The sequence below is a fragment of the Crinia signifera genome, chromosome 19 (assembly GCF_055691185.1).
Source record: "Crinia signifera chromosome 19, ASM5569118v1, whole genome shotgun sequence".
In the NCBI taxonomy this organism is placed as follows: Eukaryota; Metazoa; Chordata; class Amphibia; order Anura; family Myobatrachidae; genus Crinia; species Crinia signifera.
In genome coordinates this window covers 6,526,274-6,546,756 of record NC_139226.1, presented here as the reverse complement: position 1 = coordinate 6,546,756, position 20,483 = coordinate 6,526,274, and the positions used below count along the sequence as shown (strand labels likewise).

At 44.7% G+C, this 20,483-nt stretch overlaps 1 protein-coding gene across 6 annotated transcripts in view; it reads right to left on the bottom strand.

Annotated features, from left to right (window-relative positions):
* Window positions 1-973: 973 nt before the first annotated feature.
* PAX7 (paired box 7) overlaps window positions 974-20,483 on the bottom strand; it is a 113,815-nt gene continuing 94,305 nt past the window's right edge. For 5 of the 6 annotated variants that reach the window (XM_083161896.1, XM_083161892.1, XM_083161894.1 and 2 more), the window contains exons 8-9: window positions 8,169-8,415; window positions 974-3,098 (exon numbers count right to left, since the gene is read on the bottom strand). In XM_083161896.1, coding sequence (XP_083018022.1) covers window positions 2,983-3,098; window positions 8,169-8,415 — 363 coding nt within the window. In that variant the 3' untranslated portion in view covers window positions 974-2,982. Of the gene's footprint in view, window positions 3,099-4,594; window positions 4,654-8,168; window positions 8,416-20,483 lie in introns of all 6 variants that reach the window. The other variant, XM_083161897.1, reaches the window with a different exon arrangement.

Sequence of the window (20,483 nt, the reverse complement as noted above, 5' to 3'; positions counted from 1 at the left end):
ACCCTCCTGGCTTTGCTTGTACCCAACCACTGCCTCCCGTACTCACATCCCGTCGGGCCAGGTGAGAGCAGCTCATCTGGCCCCGCCCAAGCTCCGCCTCCGCTCCCGCTGCCTCCCGCCACCGCGCTCACTCAGATTTGGCCGCTGCAATGAATAATGGATGCAGATCCATTCCGGCAAAATAATTTCAGAATGGATGCGGCATCAATTGAATATATACCGGTGTGATCATTAAAAATAATCTATCACATATCAATTTCCTAAATCTGTAAATATTGAACATGAGTCTTCTTGACCTATTTGAAAACTGTTATACACCTGTACAGTTACTCAGGACGATAAACAGGAACACATGAATTCATTCACGAGGCTTCTACAGGTGCGAGTCGTTTGTATCTGAGCCCTGCAACCATAACTGTAAAATGCAATATATCTTATACAGAAACGTAACATGAGTCACATGTGCATGTAACATGAGTCACACGTCAAAACTGATTTTAACTTAAGCATAGTTTGAGTGCATTACCCTTTTTTGTTTTTTAAGTTTCTGGTGTTGTAAGTGTATTGTGTAACAGCCATATTGGAAGAATTAGTGAGAGCCGATATACAGTCTCCTCGGTGCCTGTGTCCGTTCTGTCGTAACGTCAGTCATGCGTATAAACAATAGAATTTAACTACTAAGTAAAGTTCTAATGAAGATGGGATGTTGGCCCAAAGCAACCAAACAGATTCTATTTCATATTTATTTTTACACCTTTTGAAAGATAATAGGTAGAATGTGATTGGTTGCTATAAGCAAGATTCCCATCTTCACTAGGACTCCCATCTTTCCTGCTTCTAATTAATTATGACACCCGACCCCATATATTATTGTCAGATTTTTTAAATATAGAGAATGTTGATACACTTAAACGTGAGTTCCATGGAACGACCCGGATATCACTCCTGGAAACACAAAACACAACAACATAAGTAGGTTTCATCTTCTTTAATGCATAACAACAATGCCTGAGGTACACAAAAACCACATACAGGCACAGGTAGTTACCCCGACACTGCTACAGATGCCGCCCGTAAGTGTCTGGCTTCCATTAGCAGGAATGAGGATGAAACAAGTACAGGTTTATCTTTCTAATCTACGACTTAATATAGCTGAATAAATTATAGTGGGATTATATATATGTATGCACATATATATGTACACACTTACGCGCACACTTGGAGCGACTTGGGAGTCAGACATAGAGGTGACAGTCAGTTTTATGGAATGCTATCTAGTGCTAGATACGGGAGTCCTTGTCAGCGGAGTTAGACTCAAGGGTTAGGAACTCTTAATATACATGTGTAGGTGGGGCACTGCAGCATCCCCATACAGTCCCTGCATCCCTCAAATGTCCATTTTATAGAAATAATTCAAATAAAAAATAAAAATCAGGAGTTCATTTGTGCATGAAATGATGCCGGCTTCTTCGTATGGAATGTGTCTTGGAGCCGTTCTCCTTGTCCTCCGTAAGGGCCCGTCCTCTGTAGATAAAAGCTTATCATGATAGGGGAGTGCTTGGTATTTTGGAATGGGTGTGCCCTTTGCGCCCCAACAGTCACAACCCTTTTCCTATATCAATATTTCTCTCTTGGAACATAATATATAAATCTTCTGAAGACTTCACATAATTCTTATACATCAACCTTACTGTACAACTTTTGCTGTGAAAATATTCACATGGAACTGCAGATGGGTTTCAGCACTGGAATGATTCGGAACAGGGTTACCTATACTATATACATCATCTTGAACCAGTAGCTAAAATGTGATTTATAAAGGAATTTACACCCCTCAGCTCTGGTTTGAAAGGTTATAACATTCTGGATTTAATAGTGGTGTGCAGTACTGCCGCCAGCCAGCGTACATTGTTGTGTCACGCCGCAATGCGGTCACACTGGAGACCCCGGCGGTCTAAGTGACACCGCCGGTCCATTAATGTGTTCTGGTAGATATCCTCTACCATCCTGGAATGCGAGATAGCATATGGAATAAATATCATGACGACATTGGTTTGGATATTCACATCCGAGATCAGATTTGTCATTGGACACGCTCTATCAGGGTAACAGTTTGAGGTCATCCTAAATTGTTTCTCTGCACCATCCAAATGATGCTGGGATGTGTCTTATTTATTTCATTGGGACGTTTAACTTGGGAGGTAACTAACAGTAAATTCTGGGCATGATGGCACTCATTTATTCCTCCAAACGTAGTTTCCCGAATGACGTCCACACATCAAAGCAGATCTTTCGAGTACGGTTTGATGGCATCTGAGGCCTGACATGAGCGTTTGGTCCTGTGTTACACAGTAGCCAATCCTGCTCAAGGCCACAGTATCAATACTGCTTTAGTAACAGAATTGTCCTTGTTAAAGAAAAATCATAATAAAGGCGTCTATACAAATGTGCCCAATTTTTAGTGAAGTAAACATTGTCCAGTCCGTGTATACTGGCTGGTGGTGGAATTACTTGTACGTACTCTTTTGAGTCATCTTCATTTGACAGTCATTGTTCTACGGAATGTTTACGGGACTGTTCTTCAACCACAACTTACAATGGGGAATGAAATGTGGGTGAGCGACTGGGAGAGGTTGTTCCGACATGGGTCATTCCACGGCAGATCTTCTGTATTTGTGCCTTGTTCTCACCCATGTCATAGCCAAATACTGCTCTAGTCCAGACCAGGCTGCCTCTTGCATCAATTTCTCTGCTGCCGTTATTTAGTGAAAAGTTTTAATAAGAGTGTTTCGGAGCCTGCCGCCAGTTCCTCTTGGGATCAGATGCCGGCACTTTCTGGATGCCGGCAGTGGAAGGCCGGCTGTAAAGTATTTGCTCTATGGTTGTCCCAGGGAATGAGAGCAATGAATGAGCACAAATGATTGCATGGGGAGATGTATAGGGCAGCCCTGGTTCTCGTGGCATTACAGGTGTGAAGACTCTTCAGTAAGCTTGCCCGGTCTCAACAGGTAAAAGGCCCAGGACAGCGGAGTGCTCGCCAAGTTTCATCCGGCGCTGTGTGGACAGGCTGACGTTTTTAGCCAAGTAATCAACAGCAGCTGTAAAGAGATACAAACACAATTAGTATGGCGGGATGGTCCCAACATATCTACAAACTGATCAGCATTGTGGGCTATGGCACGGTCCTTCTATTTGGATCTCGGTTTGTGGAAGTGTTTAAAAGTCCCTGGATTAAGGCCAGTTTCACCCATTGCTCTCTGCGGCCAGCGAAGTCCGCCCTCACGACTGCTGATGGTAGCAAATATCTACCTGCCGTTGGCGGGTGGCTCGCTGCTCAGCAGCTGAGACTTTATTTCTCTGTTTTGCTTCTAGAACCCTTCTGGGTGGAGTAATCCTTATCTCTCTGGCAGTATATTATATGTCTGCAATGCCAATTACCTTTAATCACTCCCAACCAAACAAGCATTGCAGCTAGCTCATCTGAAATAGCTCACATTCCCTTCATCACAAAAGCTCTTCATTCCTGCTAATGCCCCAAATTAAATTAATGCCGATTTAGAAGTTACTGCCAATAAGTAAGCAAATACGAGGCGTCAGTGTTGTGTCAGCTTCATCCCTGGGGGAGAACTCGTCCAGACAGGACTCTTATTAGAGTTGTCATATCCATTAGGTTTCTCTTCACGCTTCTGTGTCCTATCAATGTGGGCATCATAGATAGACCTGTCTGTGCCAAGTGCCCAGGAAAGTCACGGGATCTAGTCTGGCAGGAGTTGGGTACTGCTGAATTACTCTACATTGCATTATAAAAATAAATGCACTCATTCTGGGAGGGGGGGGTGTTAACCCTTTTTTAATGTCATTTTGTAAATAGCTGAGTTCCAGTTTCTTGGTATCCTATTACCAGACAACATGGCTACACAAAAAATTATTCCTGTTCTGCATTAGGTTTTATGCCCCTTCAGCCGGGTACATACTATTACTATAACTATTTCCGACCAAAATGGGCAATACCATTTGGGGCATATCCAGCACTTTTGCCAAATGTTCAGTCAAAAAATGGTCGTTTTTGCTACTGAAAATAGTAAGAGCTGCAATTGGTGTGTCTGCTGCACATCGACCATTTTTAGGATCATCGCGGTCTGTCGCAATTGGTCTGAATCCTATAGTGTGTGCCTAGAGGTAGCACTTTTCATTGCACCTTTCTAGTGGAAGCAGAGTGGGCAGAGTGCCTGGGGCTGGAGCAGATTCTCACTATTAATTGCAGGTGTTCCCCGAACATGCAGGAGGTGGGAGAAAGGCCGGGGTCAGACCAGGAGCACAGGCATCCTAAGCACATGCTTTTAATTTAGGCTGGAGAAATTAGAGGGTGTTTTGGGGGTGAAATTATCTGCACTGTTAGTTCTGACCCTGGCATCCATTAGATATTTAGCTTAAGGGCACATTCGAATGGGCAAGAATTTCACGCGTTCAGCACCTGGTGCATGCAAAGCTGGAAGTTGTGATAATAATATAAGCCACAAAAGATGTACAGATTGTTTGCTGTTCTTTGTGTTCATGTCAATGTTGTGTGCAATATTTAGTACAACAAACGTACGTCTTGTTGCAGGGAGACCCTGAGAACCCACTTCTAACACCACACGAGCCCTTGCACTGCTAAAACAGAAACATACCCTCACACATTGTTTTATGCATATAAGAGTCACAATACAAACAGTAACTAAAAGGTCCTACCAATGTATAATCATACAGCAATGGGATTGCAGACATTACACTCACAAAACTTAGAGCACACCAATATCTAAAATGCTGGAGGAGCCTAGTGTCCTCCTGGTGGTAGCATACTGATGTGACAAGGGGACAAATTCATGTTCCAGAACATTACATAATCTGCATCCGCACAGATCCTGTCATTACTGTAAGGAGTCTCCATAGCGTATTGCTTTTAAGAGGTTGGAGACTAATCCCTACCTGGGTATCCTGCAGTGTATTTATGATATTGGAGACTATCCCTTCTGGATATCGCACAGTTTCATAATGATATTGGAGACTATCCTGCCTGGATATCCTGCAGTGTATTTATAAGTTGGAGAATGTTGTCTGAATGTCCCTCAGTGTGTTTATGATGATGGAGACTATCCTACCTGGGTATATTTATGATGATGGAGACTACCCTACCTGGGTATATTTATGATGATGTAGACTACCCTACCTGGGTATATTTATGATGATGGAGATTACCCTGCCTGGGTATATTTATGATGATGGAGACTATCCTACCTGGGTATATTTATGATGATGTAGACTACCCTATCTGGGTATATTTATGATGATGGAGACTACCCTACCTGGGTATATTTATGATGTTGGAGACTACCCTACCTGGGTATATTTATGATGATGGAGACTACCCTACCTGGGTATATTTATGATGTTGGAGACTACCCTACCTGGGTATATTTATGATGATGGAGATTACCCTGCCTGGGTATATTTATGATGATGGAGACTATCCTACCTGGGTATATTTATGATGATGGAGATTACCCTGCCTGGGTATATTTATGATGATGGAGACTATCCTACCTGGGTATATTTATGATGATGTAGACTACCCTATCTGGGTATATTTATGATGATGGAGACTACCCTACCTGGGTATATTTATGATGATGTAGACTACCCTACCTGGGTATATTTATGATGATGGAGACTACCCTACCTGGGTATATTTATGATGATGGAGACTACCCTACCTGGGTATATTTATGATGATGGAGACTACCCTACCTGGGTATATTTATGATGATGGAGACTACCCTACCTGGGTATATTTATGATGATGGAGACTATCCTACCTGGGTATATTTATGATGTTGGAGACTACCCTACCTGGGTATATTTATGATGATGGAGACTATCCTACCTGGGTATATTTATGATGATGGAGACTATCCTACCTGGGTATATTTATGATGTTGGAGACTACCCTACCTGGGTATATTTATGATGATGGAGACTACCCTACCTGGGCATATTTATGATGACGGAGACTACCCTACCTGGGTATATTTATGATGACGGAGACCATCCTACCTGGGTATATTTATGATGACGGAGACTATCCTACCTGGGTATATTTATGATGATGGAGACTATCCTACCTGGGTATATTTATGATGATGGAGACTACCCTACCTGGGTATATTTATGATGATGGAGACTACCCTGCCTGGGTATATTTATGATGATGGAGACTATCCTGCCTGGGTATATTTATGATGATGGAGACTACCCTGCCTGTGTATATTTATGATGATGGAGACTACCCTGCCTGGGTATATTTATGATGTTGGAGACTACCCTACCTGGGTATATTTATGATGATGGAGACTACCCTACCTGGGTATATTTATGATGACGGAGACTACCCTACCTGGGTATATTTATGATGACGGAGACTACCCTACCTGGGTATATTTATGATGATGGAGACTACCCTGCCTGTGTATATTTATGATGTTGGAGACTACCCTACCTGGGTATATTTATGATGATGGAGACTACCCTACCTGGGTATATTTATGATGATGGAGACTACCCTGCCTGGGTATATTTATGATGATGGAGACTACCCTGCCTGGGTATATTTATGATGATGGAGACTACCCTGCCTGTGTATATTTATGATGACGGAGACTACCCTGCCTGGGTATATTTATGATGTTGGAGACTACCCTACCTGGGTATATTTATGATGATGGAGACTACCCTACCTGGGTATATTTATGATGACGGAGACTACCCTACCTGGGTATATTTATGATGACGGAGACTACCCTACCTGGGTATATTTATGATGATGGAGACTACTCTGACTGTGTATATTTATGATGATGGAGACTACCCTACCTGGGTATATTTATGATGATGGAGACTACCCTACCTGGGTATATTTATGATGATGGAGACTACCCTGCCTGGGTATATTTATGATGTTGGAGACTACCCTACCTGGGTATATTTATGATGATGGAGACTACCCTGCCTGGGTATATTTATGATGTTGGAGACTACCCTACCTGGGTATATTTATGATGTTGGAGACTATCCTAGCTGGCTATTTAGCAATGTATTAGCCTAGGGAACATTTTGACCTTGATTCAATGAATAAGGAAACTTTTTTCCCATGTATTTTCTGTATCCATGACATCCTAATTTTAACCAAAATACAAAATTAATGTGTCAAGAAATGAAAATATATATTTACCCGTATTGTTTAAAGAGGAATCTACTTACATTAATGAGGTCTAACCGAGTTCAGCAAATCACCCTGGCACCTCTACTGACACTGCTCTCATAAACCTCCAGCCTTCAGAGGGCTTATGGGAAACTGATATCTAGCAGGGAATTATCCTGTTACTTACAGTACGTCTATGGCTCTTCCCTCCAGTGCAAGTCCTCATAGAACACAAGGGTTGGTTTCCAGGGGGCCTATTGTTAAGGGGCTGTACACTCTGTGCTGGCGGGGTACAGGCTAGGAGTGGTATTGAGTCTATAGGGCCTAATTCAAGCACCTCTTTTTCTCAAAGGAGCAAAACCATCTGCCCTGCAGGTGGGGCAGATGTAACATGAGCAGAGAGAGTTAGATTTGGGTGGAGTGTGTTCAAACTGAAATCTGAATTGCCGTGAAAGACTAAAGCAGACAGTATTTACCCTGCACAGAAACAAAATAACTTGCCTAAATCCAACTCTCTCTGCACGTGTTACATCTGCCTCACCTGCAGCGCAGCATCGCTTTGTCCATCTGAGAAAATAGGTGTTTTGCGATCAAGTCTGAATTAGAGCCATAATCAGGTAATGGGCTAAAACATACAATTTATGTATTTCCATCTCATAAATCACCATGGTGTTGGGGCAAACGTCTGGTAATGAACTGCACCCTTGCTGAGAGGTTATATCCAACTTCCTGGGGGGGGATTCAATTGTTCTGAGTGCTCATTAATTATCTTGCTTGTCGCTCCCAAATAGACCGGTTTTAGACACATCTTGCAGCCAAACCCGTCTATAGTAATGGTTGGGGTTCAGAAATGTGTTCTCCCACAGCATGCATACCCAAATGCATACAACTGAATTGCACAGCCACCTGCTGCCTCCTCCATGTCACTTACTTTGTCCATATTGGCCATACTGGTAGCTTGCCACGGGGTCCATGCTGTATCCTGTGGTGCTGTAAGTTGGGGCGCAGTAGGACTGGGATGTAGGGAGGCTCTCTACAGACTTGATGGAGTCACTGCGCTGGCTACAGCTGGCTGAGAGAGAGTTACTGGTTTCCAGTCCACCATGCAGGGGGGAGATGGAAAACTCTGACTGGGACTGTGGGGCTACTCCATTGGGACTGCTGAGAATACTCATTACCTGCAATATAACAAGAGCAAGACATCAGGGAACATGCTCAGCACAGCAACAGCCATATAGTAACAGTGACGGTAACAAATTTATTCAATGTACCTAGAAAATGTAGGCAATCCTCAGGGGGATTAATGCACCATATTTCATACAACATTCAGTATATATGGAGGTGGTTAGGTTACAATGAGCATTGATATTATACCTCCCATTAAGCTTAATGTTTGGTTTCTATGGGTCCACTACAAGTCCTGTGCTATAGAACAAACCCAGCAAAATCTCATCCTAACCCTCTGTTCCATGCTTACTGTCTACCACAGTGATTGGGAACTTTTGGCCCTCCAGCTGTTGTTGAACTACACATCCCAGCATGCCCTGCTAAAGTTTTGCTATTTGGCCATGCTAAAACTGTTGCAAGGCATGCTGGGAAGCGTAGTTCATAAACAGCTGTAGGGCCAGAGGTTCCCCATTTGTGTCATCCCTGTCTATCCCCTCCCTTTAGAATGTAAGCTCTCACGAGCAGGGCCCTCTCCCCTTATGGGCTTTTCCATCTCTTACTGAAACCATCTTTGATGGCACTATGAACTGCGCGGGATCGCGCATCGCATTGCAAGACATAATAAACGTAGTGCGATATGAACTGGAAAGGTCAAAACGCATCCAAGAACCGCCCATGTGTGGAAACCATACGTCACTGTTTCCTTTCTTGCTTAATAATGCATTTACTCTGTAATTGGCCGCTGCGGATCCCTTGTGGTGCCATATATATAAAGGATGATAATAATAGACGACCTTATCGGATAGAGGCAGCAGTGGGAGAGATGAATCTATGGCGATGCCATGTACAATACCATTTGTTTGGGGAGCCACGGTTGGCCTACATGGGTACATAAGGAGAGATTTACATGTCCCTGACCCCAGTTCCTTAACTAATGATTATGGGGCCCATTTAACATGTGAGTTAAAGTAAAAAAATAGTGAAAAACTCATGCCAATCTTCTCATGCCTTGACAATTGCCGTGTCGGCTTTTTGTCAATGACGGAGCTATTGCATGCCGACCTATAATCCGGATACCATGCAGACATCCCGCTTGTCCTGCCAATGACCCCTCTTCCCTTCTATCCAGCCTCCTTTCACCTACCCCCTGCACTTTGCCAACAACTTGCCGAGCAGTTCCGCTGCAGACAGGGGCGAGGAGGAGGAGGAGGCTGTTCCTCTGGAAACAGGTTAATGTGATTTCTAGAAGTGTTTGAAGCTGGGGTCTTGAGGAAGGGGCAGTATAATCCCCTGCAGTACGGGGGGACGCCGCTCCCCCTTCACCTCGCCTCTATAATGTATTACTTCTCAGTATATTACCATCACTAACCAAAAATCAATTGCAAGGCGACATCTGTAAGACTTTATCTGCAGGGATATCGGGGGCCTGTCAATCCGTGTGAGTGGCAGCTTTCTCTCCCTCCCCCCTACTCTTTCTGTCACCCCTTCCTACTCTCTCTGCACTGCTGCCCCAAATCAGTCACACTCTATTTACATTAACCTTTCCACTGCCTGCCGGCACGGAACGCTCTACACCCTGTTTGTAGGCACAAGGACCGATATTTATATAACGATTAATGAGCTGAGGAGAATGGGGATAGCAGAGTGTTTTACTATGACACATTAGTGGCTACTGGCCTGCAACAGTCACTCTGAGGTGCGGAATAGCTGTATAATCACCGGGCACATTCACTTAGCGGCAACAACGTATAAAGGATGGGTGATAAGCAGCATGAATGGGCGCGTACACATACCCCACTCATATAACAGTATGCGGGCATGCTTCTATACTACGTACCATAACAGCCCCAGCCCTCATGTTCCTGAGCTTACCCCCTGCTAAATACAGGCCCAGGTCCCAACCTTGACCTTGGCCAGTTCCCAACCTTAACTAAATATTTACAGGCCCCGTAGCAAAAGTTTGTAAGGGCCCCTATGTGCTAGCCAATGGTGACAAATGTGTCTAGCAATGTTAACGGGACAGGGAGGGTGGCCCATTTCAGCTGTGGGCCCCATAGCAGCTGCACCCCCTGCACTTATACTAGCTACGCCCTTGACCATAGTTCACTTTGTCAGTAGCCTGAGACGCGTTCTCCCTGGTAGTGGGATATGTCCTTTCACTGCCCGATTCCTCTGTATCTCTCTTCACATTCACTCTCTTCCCTCAGCAGACACTTTCCCCCTCAGGAGGTTTTCATCATCCTCTCCGTACTTTAAAAGAAGAGGAGTTAAAGAAATGTAATTAATTCCCTCTATTTCTGAGCTGGGCCTGAGGGTCTGTGTCCGCGGAGGCTCCAGCCAGCGAAATCTGCACCCTTTATGATAAACCGAGTCAGCTTTAGACGTTCCGAGTGCAATTAGGATCCCCCATCTCCAGACCATCAGTTCCTCTAACTTCCTGGGCCGCAGGAGGAAGAGAAATTGAGCTGCAGAGAAAACTATATGAAAGTGGGAGATAGGGATGAAAGCCACACGGTACACAATGCGGACAGATCTGCCGTGTGCAGGGATGTTAGGAGATTAGAAGCCAACTTTACACACATGGCAGCTTCTCCTGCGTTCCGGAGACATCCTACTCCCGTAATGGTTACACTGGTGCCAAGTAATATAAGTGATAAATGCGGTAACAGCATTCAAGTGTCTGTGCTGCGGGCTGTATTGAAATGGGATATTCCAGGATACTGAAGAAAAAAAATTCTAAAAATATTTTATTTTAAATGTTTTTTTTTTTTTTTTTTAATGTATGCAATTGAAGGATACAGCTCTATATAATGTATTTTATACCCCCACCCACACACACACACACACACTAGACTATTCCAACATTAATTGGAACTTTGAAAACTGATTCATCTACATATTAAATCAATTGTTTGTTTTAAAAGAAATAAAATAGTTTTTCTAATCTGAAGCGCTCCATAAAGTGCACAAATGGGCAAATAATGTACACCACATGGCGCTGTTCTGGTCCACATGGGCTGAATGCAGAACCGGCCCGCGGCCGTGTAATATCGCGGCCTGTAATAGTTACAATAGGTAACATGTTTGAGTAATGGTTCGCATTGCTGCCTCCCAACCTTGAGGTTCAGTTCCCACCGCAGCCCTTACTGTGTGGAGTTTATATGTTTACGTGGATTTCCGCCCAGGCGACCACAGTGGCTGCCATTATTGGTAACAAGTAACAAGAAAAAGACGTATAATGTTTTATATTAGTATTATAGTCTAATTGTAACTTTCGTTGTAGGCCGAGCTGCCCGGTATATTGCTCGCTGCGTGCTGCCAGAATTCTCCCTGTGTCTGCACCCTTTGCATTGCATCCTGGTATGTAGAAGGAGCACATTGCTTGCTCCTCTTTCTACTTCCATCTCCTTCTAACTGCATCAGGCCCTATGTGACTCTGGTTTAGAATAAACCGGGATCACAAATGAAACCAGAAGATTAAGTTAACTGGGGTATGTAACTGAACGGGCCCAGTCCTCACCTTTCCATCACCCTCTTCTCGCTAAGCAGGTAGCCCTCCCCTCTTTTCCTTTGTTTCCCCCCCAGGCTCTTAGTAATGGAGAGTTCACACTGACTTATTGCTTCAAAACAAGATTTCCTGAGATCTTTGGAGCTACCCCACCAGTTCCCCCCTTCTCCTTTCTGGTGGAAGGTTCGATAAAAGTGAGGGAGGCAGAATACAAAGCGTTCTCCGAATGACACATCCCTGCCCAGGGCGCTCTTTCCCCAGCACAGTCCCCAGCACTGCGCTGCTGCTTCTCTGATCAATCACAGACCTCTATCTATTAGCTGCGCTTAGTACAGCTCCCTGGGCCTGATCTCCCAGACAAGGAGGTCAGGCCCTGATAACATAGCTGGGGACAGAGAGGAGCTGCAGATAACCATGATATGCCGGAGAGTGCACTGATCTGGACAGATTGTAATGAATAACTTCCCACAACAAGACTCTGTTTCCTTTATTTTGTAGCAAGGTTCAAAATCTGAAAACATCTTTTAGTTTGCTGACATTTCTAGCTTTACTGACGCATTTTACTCTCTTAATCCCAATGCTCTATTCCAAGTCTTCTACATGCAGAGGAGAGATTCGCACCTTTTACTTATGACAGGAATGATATTGCAGTGATAAGAGATGTGATAATATTAAGGCTGCTTACAGCTGGCTACCGGGATTTGCTGGCAGTGGATATAAAGCCAGACAGGACTGAAGTGCTTAGCTGCTTGGGCTATAAACATGATCTCAGAGTTAGGGGCTTTAATCGCACCTGATCGCTGATCTGCTAAGGACTGCGAGTAGATAGCCTCTGCCCAGACCAAGCCAAAACCCAGCCTGTGCAAATCTGCCAATGTGTCGCTGAGCACATTCCATCTGTAAATCCATACGTAACGCGTTTATTGTTGACTGTATCTCCCAGTATATGCAAGCGTACGTAACCCTGACCCTTCCACAGCTCTGTGACACAGAGAGGCTGATGGAGGCCGGCGCTGACATCACCGGCCCTCCCTTAAATCGCACTGCATTTGCCCAGACACTCCCAGAAAACAGAAGGTAACCGCCCACAAATGGCGACTCCAGTCAGTCAAATTCCGAAGGGATGGCGATTTGATTCTTAGCTATGTTTTTGGCCTTGTGCATGTGCGTGATTATCAGCATGCATGCACAGTAGTTCAATAATCGATTGTGAACTTGCACAACAGCGATCAACCCTGAATAACCCCCTAGGTTAGGACGTTTGAACGCCACGTACCCCCTGTACGGCGATAGTGCGCACAACTGGTTTCTTACAGTCTACATGAACTGCTACAGGAAACATCGATTGCCGGTATACCAGGCTTCTCCAGGCCCTTCCATGAATTAGCCTCCTGGTTCTGCTAACAGTGAGTCCGTAGCGACTACAGAAAAGCAACATGGAAGCAGCCATATGCCCAGTGGGTCAGCGTTACCATTACATCCAGATGTAAGTCAGCCTCCAACATCTGTAACTTATCTCCATCGTAACGTCTGTACGCCGCACCGGCACGCCTTTTATTTTCTTCTCAAATTGAAGCTGAGAAATGGGAAGTTTAGGAGCAATAGGAAATTGAGCAAGAAAATTAGAGGAGAAAAGGGAGAAGATGGAAGAGGGAGGGGGGGCGCAGCGAGAGAAGAGGCCAGCTGATTGTTTGAAAGATATGACTATTTAGAGAGAATGACTGCATAAATTTAATTAAAGCGTTTTCACGCTGCAAATGGCTGATTGTAATTATGTTCCCAGCCTCACTTAGCGGGGAAGATGTTGGCTCTTTGTGTAATGAAGGACAGCGAGCAGATGACAGCACCTATTCAGCGCGCTTCTGTGTGTCAGGTGTTTATCTGTGGGATGAAATCGGGGGGAAGGGGGTGAACAAAGATAGGGCCGGACTCCGAGCAGGGAATGTGCGCTGTTCTGTTACTGACATAACACTGTACTGTGTACACACATAATGGACATCTGGGCCGGTTTAACTTCATTACTTCTCATGACCAATTGATGAATTTATTCCCTGCTGTATTGCCACATCTACAGGAAAGTGCTGTCCGCAGAAGGAGTCACCAGCTCCCTGCACTTATTATAACGGAACTTCCTAACTGACACTCTTGTTCTGGAGGCTTCCATAGAAGTGTTCTGTGCATATATATATATATATGTATATAATACTATAAGCCCGCCTGAAGCACATGCTTCGATAGCTAGTCTGCTACCTTCTGTGTTTGTGCATGTGTGAGAAAGAGATGTGGTATCACTCTGTGCCAGCAGATGGCAGTGTTTCGGAGACTCACGGACAATACACATATATAGACGATGGGTCTCCTGGCGAGTGGCAGAGATTCTTCCGCACATCTTCTGCAAGCCAAGTGTTGCATGGTCCTCAGGCAATGGGAATATCTGTGTGAGGGGCTGGGGTAGGCTGTGATGGGCTAATTGAGGCAGATTAGGACACAGATTGGCAGTGACAGAAACTGGGCAGTAACAAGGAGGGGACAGTGAGGGCCGATTAACACCCAAGAAAACAAGCTGTCAGATCTCACAAGACGTTAAATCCGCACTCCATTGAAACGCGTCAGTTCCATTAACCTCCTTCTCCCCCAGCAGCGTCTGTCCGTCTATCTCTATTTGCCTTAATTTAATTTGGAAGGTCTGCTACTTTGTTCCTCCGTTTAAAGGCTTCAGCCTGGCTCCCGCTGAGCTACCTTACAGCAGGTAGTTTGTGAACGTGGGTCCGCTCTATCCTGTGAATGTGAAACAGCCAAGGCTGATGGGCTCATATAACAGGCACAAATGCCCCAGGAGACTTCTGTGTCTACAGCGGAGTATACAGAGAGATACCGCTGGTCAGATGGGATCTATGTGTGATTGCATTTGGACCTTACTGTACTGACATTCTATGTGCAAGAGGCCTGGACTGGGAAGGTGCCAGAAACTGATCTTACGCCTGTCAATTTTGTATGTAGTGTATATAGGAGGTCATTCTGGTTGGCTGCTGAGCAGTGTTAGCGAGCCTAGCAATGCGAATGCCCGCTGCACAGCGAATGAATGTTTGACATAAACATCCATTCACAGGCTAGCGTGCGGGCCCAAAATCATTCGATGGTCGGCGACCATCTCTGCTGACTTAGATTAGCGGTGCCCTCCTCCGAGAACTGGGCGGGCAGATGGCGAGCACCACGGAGACTATGCCAGTTTCCGAAGGCGCCCACATAGAAGCCCTGCACATGCAAATATGCGCAGTGCTTCAGCATGAATGGGCGGGTACAGTATCCTCAAGCATCTGGTAACTTGTCGCCTGATACCCCTACATCCTAAAATAATGTCTGTCCAGGAGACTGGAAGCGCTATTGTCTTGTATGTGTCCTTCCAGGACTGACCCGTTATATAGAACACTAACAAAGAACTTGGGGCCTAATTCAGATCTGTTTGTTAGGCTGCAAATGCCCGCCTCCCTTTCGCAGAGCGAATGCCCGCTGTTTCATGCAAATGGATGTGTATGCTTATGCATCCATTCACCTGCGGGCGTACGGGGTCACTGCCCATTGAATCTTTTGTTACCCGTTCACAAATAAAAGTCAGTCAGGACTATCTTTTATTTGCCACGGACATGGCCGAATTCGGGGTGGGCGATATCGTCATGGGATGTCTGCCACCTACCCCAAAGCAGGCTTCGACGCGCCCGCAGAAAACTGCGCAGTAACCCAGAAGGCCGTTGTCTATAACCGCAGTCCTGTGACCTTTTAGACAGTTACTAAGGGGAACGGTAACTTCCTGGCTGGGTCTGAGTACAGTATCGGTCTCTATTGAGTGCGACACTTGTTTCCCATTTCTGACCCCGTCTGTAGGAAGAGAGTGCAGGCATGAATGGTGAGTCAGACAGGCAGCGAGAGGGTGGGGGCAGGAGATGTCAGGGCAAATTACTCCTGACACTGTTAATGTCTGCGCCTCCTAGCAGTAATTGCAAATAAATAAGTAGTGAAGTGACTCTCAGCTGGAGCCCCTAACCAGATGCGGCTGCGGAGACCGCCCACTCCCCTACACCCCCTAACTGGGGTACGCCGAGGAAATTAACCCTTCCAGGTCGCCTGCGCCCTGGATAAACCCCATTTCTGTGTATGCTACATCCTAGTCATCAGCACGGATAACAATGTCGCTTACAGGCCACTTATCTGATGCAGCGTAAACAACAAAAAAAGATACTTTGTGTTTTTATTTATTTATTTGTGTAAATCTCCTCATTTTCTGTAACAATAGATAAGCCTAAATTCATATGTTCTAAAACCTGATCAGCTTGCGTGTATCTGCTGCGATTTCCTCTCACAAAGCGGAGATAGCGGGAGCTTTTCATCCTCCTATTTAGTAAGCAGCCCCCAGTACCGGCGGATAAATCTATTAAGATGTACAGTGCTGCATTGTGGGATATCGCAGGAGAAGCTGCAATCTTTGTCTTCCAGTGAAAGGAACTGGAAGCAATTTATATCGGTGTCAGCGTGATGGAAACTTTCAAACTCTGCTGGAAAACTGTTTCCAGGATCCATTTATATTGTGGGAACGCTCCCGCCCACGAACAAGGTGTCTTCATAGGAGTGTACAGACTAAAGTGGGCGGCACGACGTGCATAGTGGTTAGCATTGCTGCCTCGCTACTCTGAGGCCATGGGTTCAATGCCAGTACTGTGCCCATTCTCGTGGTTACCGTCCTATATTTAGTTGCATGTTGTGAGTAGGTTAGACAAGAGATGCATAAAATGAAACATTCAACCTTTTTGCTTTGTTTTATGAGACCCAAAAGTTGGACAGTTATACCCCTGCATATATATGTATATATATATATATATATATATATATATATATATATATATATATACCCCTGCATATAAGCCAAAATGGGTCTATCAACCTGGTGTCTACATTGGTACATTGTCGAACAAATGACCTGTCGAACTAACAACCTGTCGAATTAATGACCTTTCGACCTAGAACCAGGTCAACCTTTTCCTATGTCGTCCTAGATCCATGTCAACCTTTTCCCATGTCGACCTAAAGCTGTCGACCTAATGACTGCCGACCATCATGCTGTAGACCAACTGACCACATCCCATCTCAACTATGTCCTGAGGCAAAAGTAGGTCTATACAGATCCACACCTCTAAACTACATGCCCACAACACTGCACTACACAGCCAAAACACTTTGCTACAAACCCACAGCATTCAACTGCACAGCTACAGTACCACCCTCCTATATATGCCTACAATGCAGGGGAATTTAGGAGGGAGAAGAGGAGGACCACATGGTCTCCTCCCTGCCAGCCGCGTTGTAGAGTCTGAGTGCTAGAGGGCTCGCCATCTAATGCACATAGCGATTTGACTGCAGCGCAGCCTCAAAACACTGGTAAAATGTCAGCTGCGCCATTTTTTGGGTGATTTCTACAGTGCTTCTGCCATCTGTGCCAAACTCCAGAGGGGTGAATATTCAAGAAATGGGTGCAGCGTGTGAGGTGTGGGCCACCCCAGGACTTGGGACCCCATGTGCACTGTACCCATTATAAATACACCAATTCCACAACACTCCCATGAAATGCAGCTGTGCATCCAAACACTCACCTCACAGAGACGCTTATTTCCTGTTATATTTCGTCTACTCAACACCTGTCTACTACTATAGACACATCGAGGTCAATCCACTTGGGTGTGATTTGCCATTTTGCAGTCCATTTAAAAAAAGAGCACTGAACCAGTCAGTAACAGAGAACTCCCACATTTTCGATTCGCAACTCAATGAGGGTGAGAGATGGCAGGGAGAATCTTATTTTAAGGCTAAACTGTCGGGACGCCGTGCACAAACCCTTGGGCATTGCCTAATGATTTATTAGGCATTCAGATGTTTTCAGTTAGCTTAAATAGTCCAATAATAACATGTCATATATGTGAGTATCAAAATAAATGGTCTCAAATTACCCCAAAATCAACTTTATTTACTCATTTATTTTGCATACTTTGTTTAATTCTTTTGTATTTAAATTCAATTTGTAATCTTTTTACATTCTTTGTACCAAAAAAACACACCCAGATCAGCCATTTGACTCCTTTTAAAAGTGTCTATTATTTTCTGTTTGGCCACTAACGTCATCTATTTGATTCTGCTAATGAAGTCACTTTTTCGGGGGGTAATTGAATATTGTAAAAAATTAAAATTTTCCTGCAAAGTCTTTGATTTTTTTTAAAACAAACTCACTGGAACCTCATTGGATTAACCTTCCCAACATGCACTTTCCCCGTGCATGAGCATTCCGAAATAGGGTGCATCTGATCGCAATCAGCACCAAATTCTGCAAACATGTTCTGTACTTATAGCTGAAGGTCATGGGCCTGGTTTGGTAGCAGAACAATGACCACGTTTTAGGTCATATATTTGCTGACTTTACAGAATAAGGTCCCAAAGGGTGAACTGTCGAGTTTATTCATCTTTTTATTTTTTTACTTTTAATTTGTTGCTGACCATTGATGAATGTCCTGTAAAATGTATTTTAGTACCTATCACTTTGTCCTGGTGTTTCTTGTGGTCTGTGCTTTATAACCTGCAGGTGGCACTGTTGTCAGCGCTATCTATGAGGCTGAGCTCCGCACAGATAGTTACACTGGAGACTCTGAATAAACCACTATCACAGTCAATACTGAGACACTTTTCGCGCAGTGTTAATAGTTTATGACGTAACGGTCTCAGACACCAGGAACAGGTGAGATTTTCTCACAGAGGCATACGTGATACTGTAAAGACACCTACAGGGAGACATGTGGTCAGTAAATGTGACAGCGACCAATGCCGTAAAAACACCATATGGGGAATGATCCAAATAGAGGTATCCAATGACTCCAGTTTCTCCAGGAGCTATCCAATTATCCCCAATTCTGGCCTCCTCATACCCCGATGCTGGTACTTATCGTGTGTTATGCTTCGTCAGAGCTGCGATAACTCAAGAGATCGGGTACCAGATTCCACTTTCCGCGATAATGACCATTGGACATACATCGCAACATCAGACCTTTTTATCGGCTGAAAATGGATCGGGCTAATAGGATCCCCCTCCCCCATAGACGTTGTTCCCATGAAATCTACTTCCATCTGCTGCGGTCAGCATTGTCGCCTGTCAGAGCAAAGTAGGGAGCTTTGGGGTGTTTATAGAGTCAACAATACAGGGAGTTCCCGGAGCAAACTCGCAGGTCTCTTTACTAAAAAGAAACAGAAGCTGCCGTGAGCGAAACGCGTTAGTCCCCCATTTGGGAACAAATCAGCAGTTACCTGTTGTCACTTGGACATCCAAACCAGCTTCCTGTGCTTATTTTAGCCTACAAATTGCCACTTTGCTATTAGAGACACCATTCATTCTTGGTGCAATTAGTTTAAAGCAACAGCGTGTATTTACTAAGACTTGGAGAAAGTAGCAGCCAGTCAGACACATGTGTTTGCTTGCACACCCAACATTGGGTGGTGCTCAGCTGCAGGTTCGGCCGGTCTAGGTTTTACGACTGGTAGTCAACTCTGTCCCTTCCACCTAATTGCTCAATAAGATGAGCACTTACTGAGTATATCCGATATAAATAACTATAATGCTGTAATTTCTCCTTCTACACATACCTACAGCAGGTGCTGGGGGGGTCATGTCTCGGGGTACAGACAGTGTACATGCAGAGGCGTACCTAGATATTCGTGGGCCCCATAGCAAAAGTTGGTACTTCTTTACTTTCACGGCGCCACTAGATAGGACAGATAGGATACTAGATAGGATACGATTTTGTATGCGATTTGACATAAGATATCGCATAAGATATAGGATAAGATTTACTATCCATTTCATTACCCCACTATCCACTAGGGCGTGGAGTTGATTTTATATAGCGTGGCAAGCGCAGCGAGCCACCGAGCCCCGCGAGGGGACACGGAATGTATTTTATGGAATTGCATGCAAATGGCATGCAATATTGGGGACTTGCTTTGAAACAACATCCGTGTCCCCTCGCGGGGCTCGCTGCGCTCGCCAGGCTTCGGGCTCGGTGGCTCGCTGCGCTCGCCACGCTATATAAAATCAACTCCACGCCCTAGTGGATAGTGGGGTAATGAAATGGATAGTAAATCTTATCCTATATCTTATGCGATATCTTATGTCAAATCGCATACAAAATCGTATTCTATCTAGTATCCTATCTGTCCTATCTAGTGGCGCCGTGAAAGTAAAGAAGTACCCAAAAGTTTGTAAGGGCCCCCTATTTAGCAACTGACGGTGATAAATGTATGTTAAAGATATTACTTAGACAGCAAAGATGGGCCCCCTTCAGCTCTGGGCCCCATACCCCTTGCACCTATGGTAGTTACGCCCTTGTATACATGTACTATATCCATAAGCTGCATAGAACATTTAGGTCTCTAGAATTGGCCTGAATGGTGGTTTCCATACAGAGAAGATGATTGTTGTCCCAGAGCAGTCTTTGGTTCTCTAACTGTTGTGAAACTACAAGTCCCAGCATGCCCTGCTTG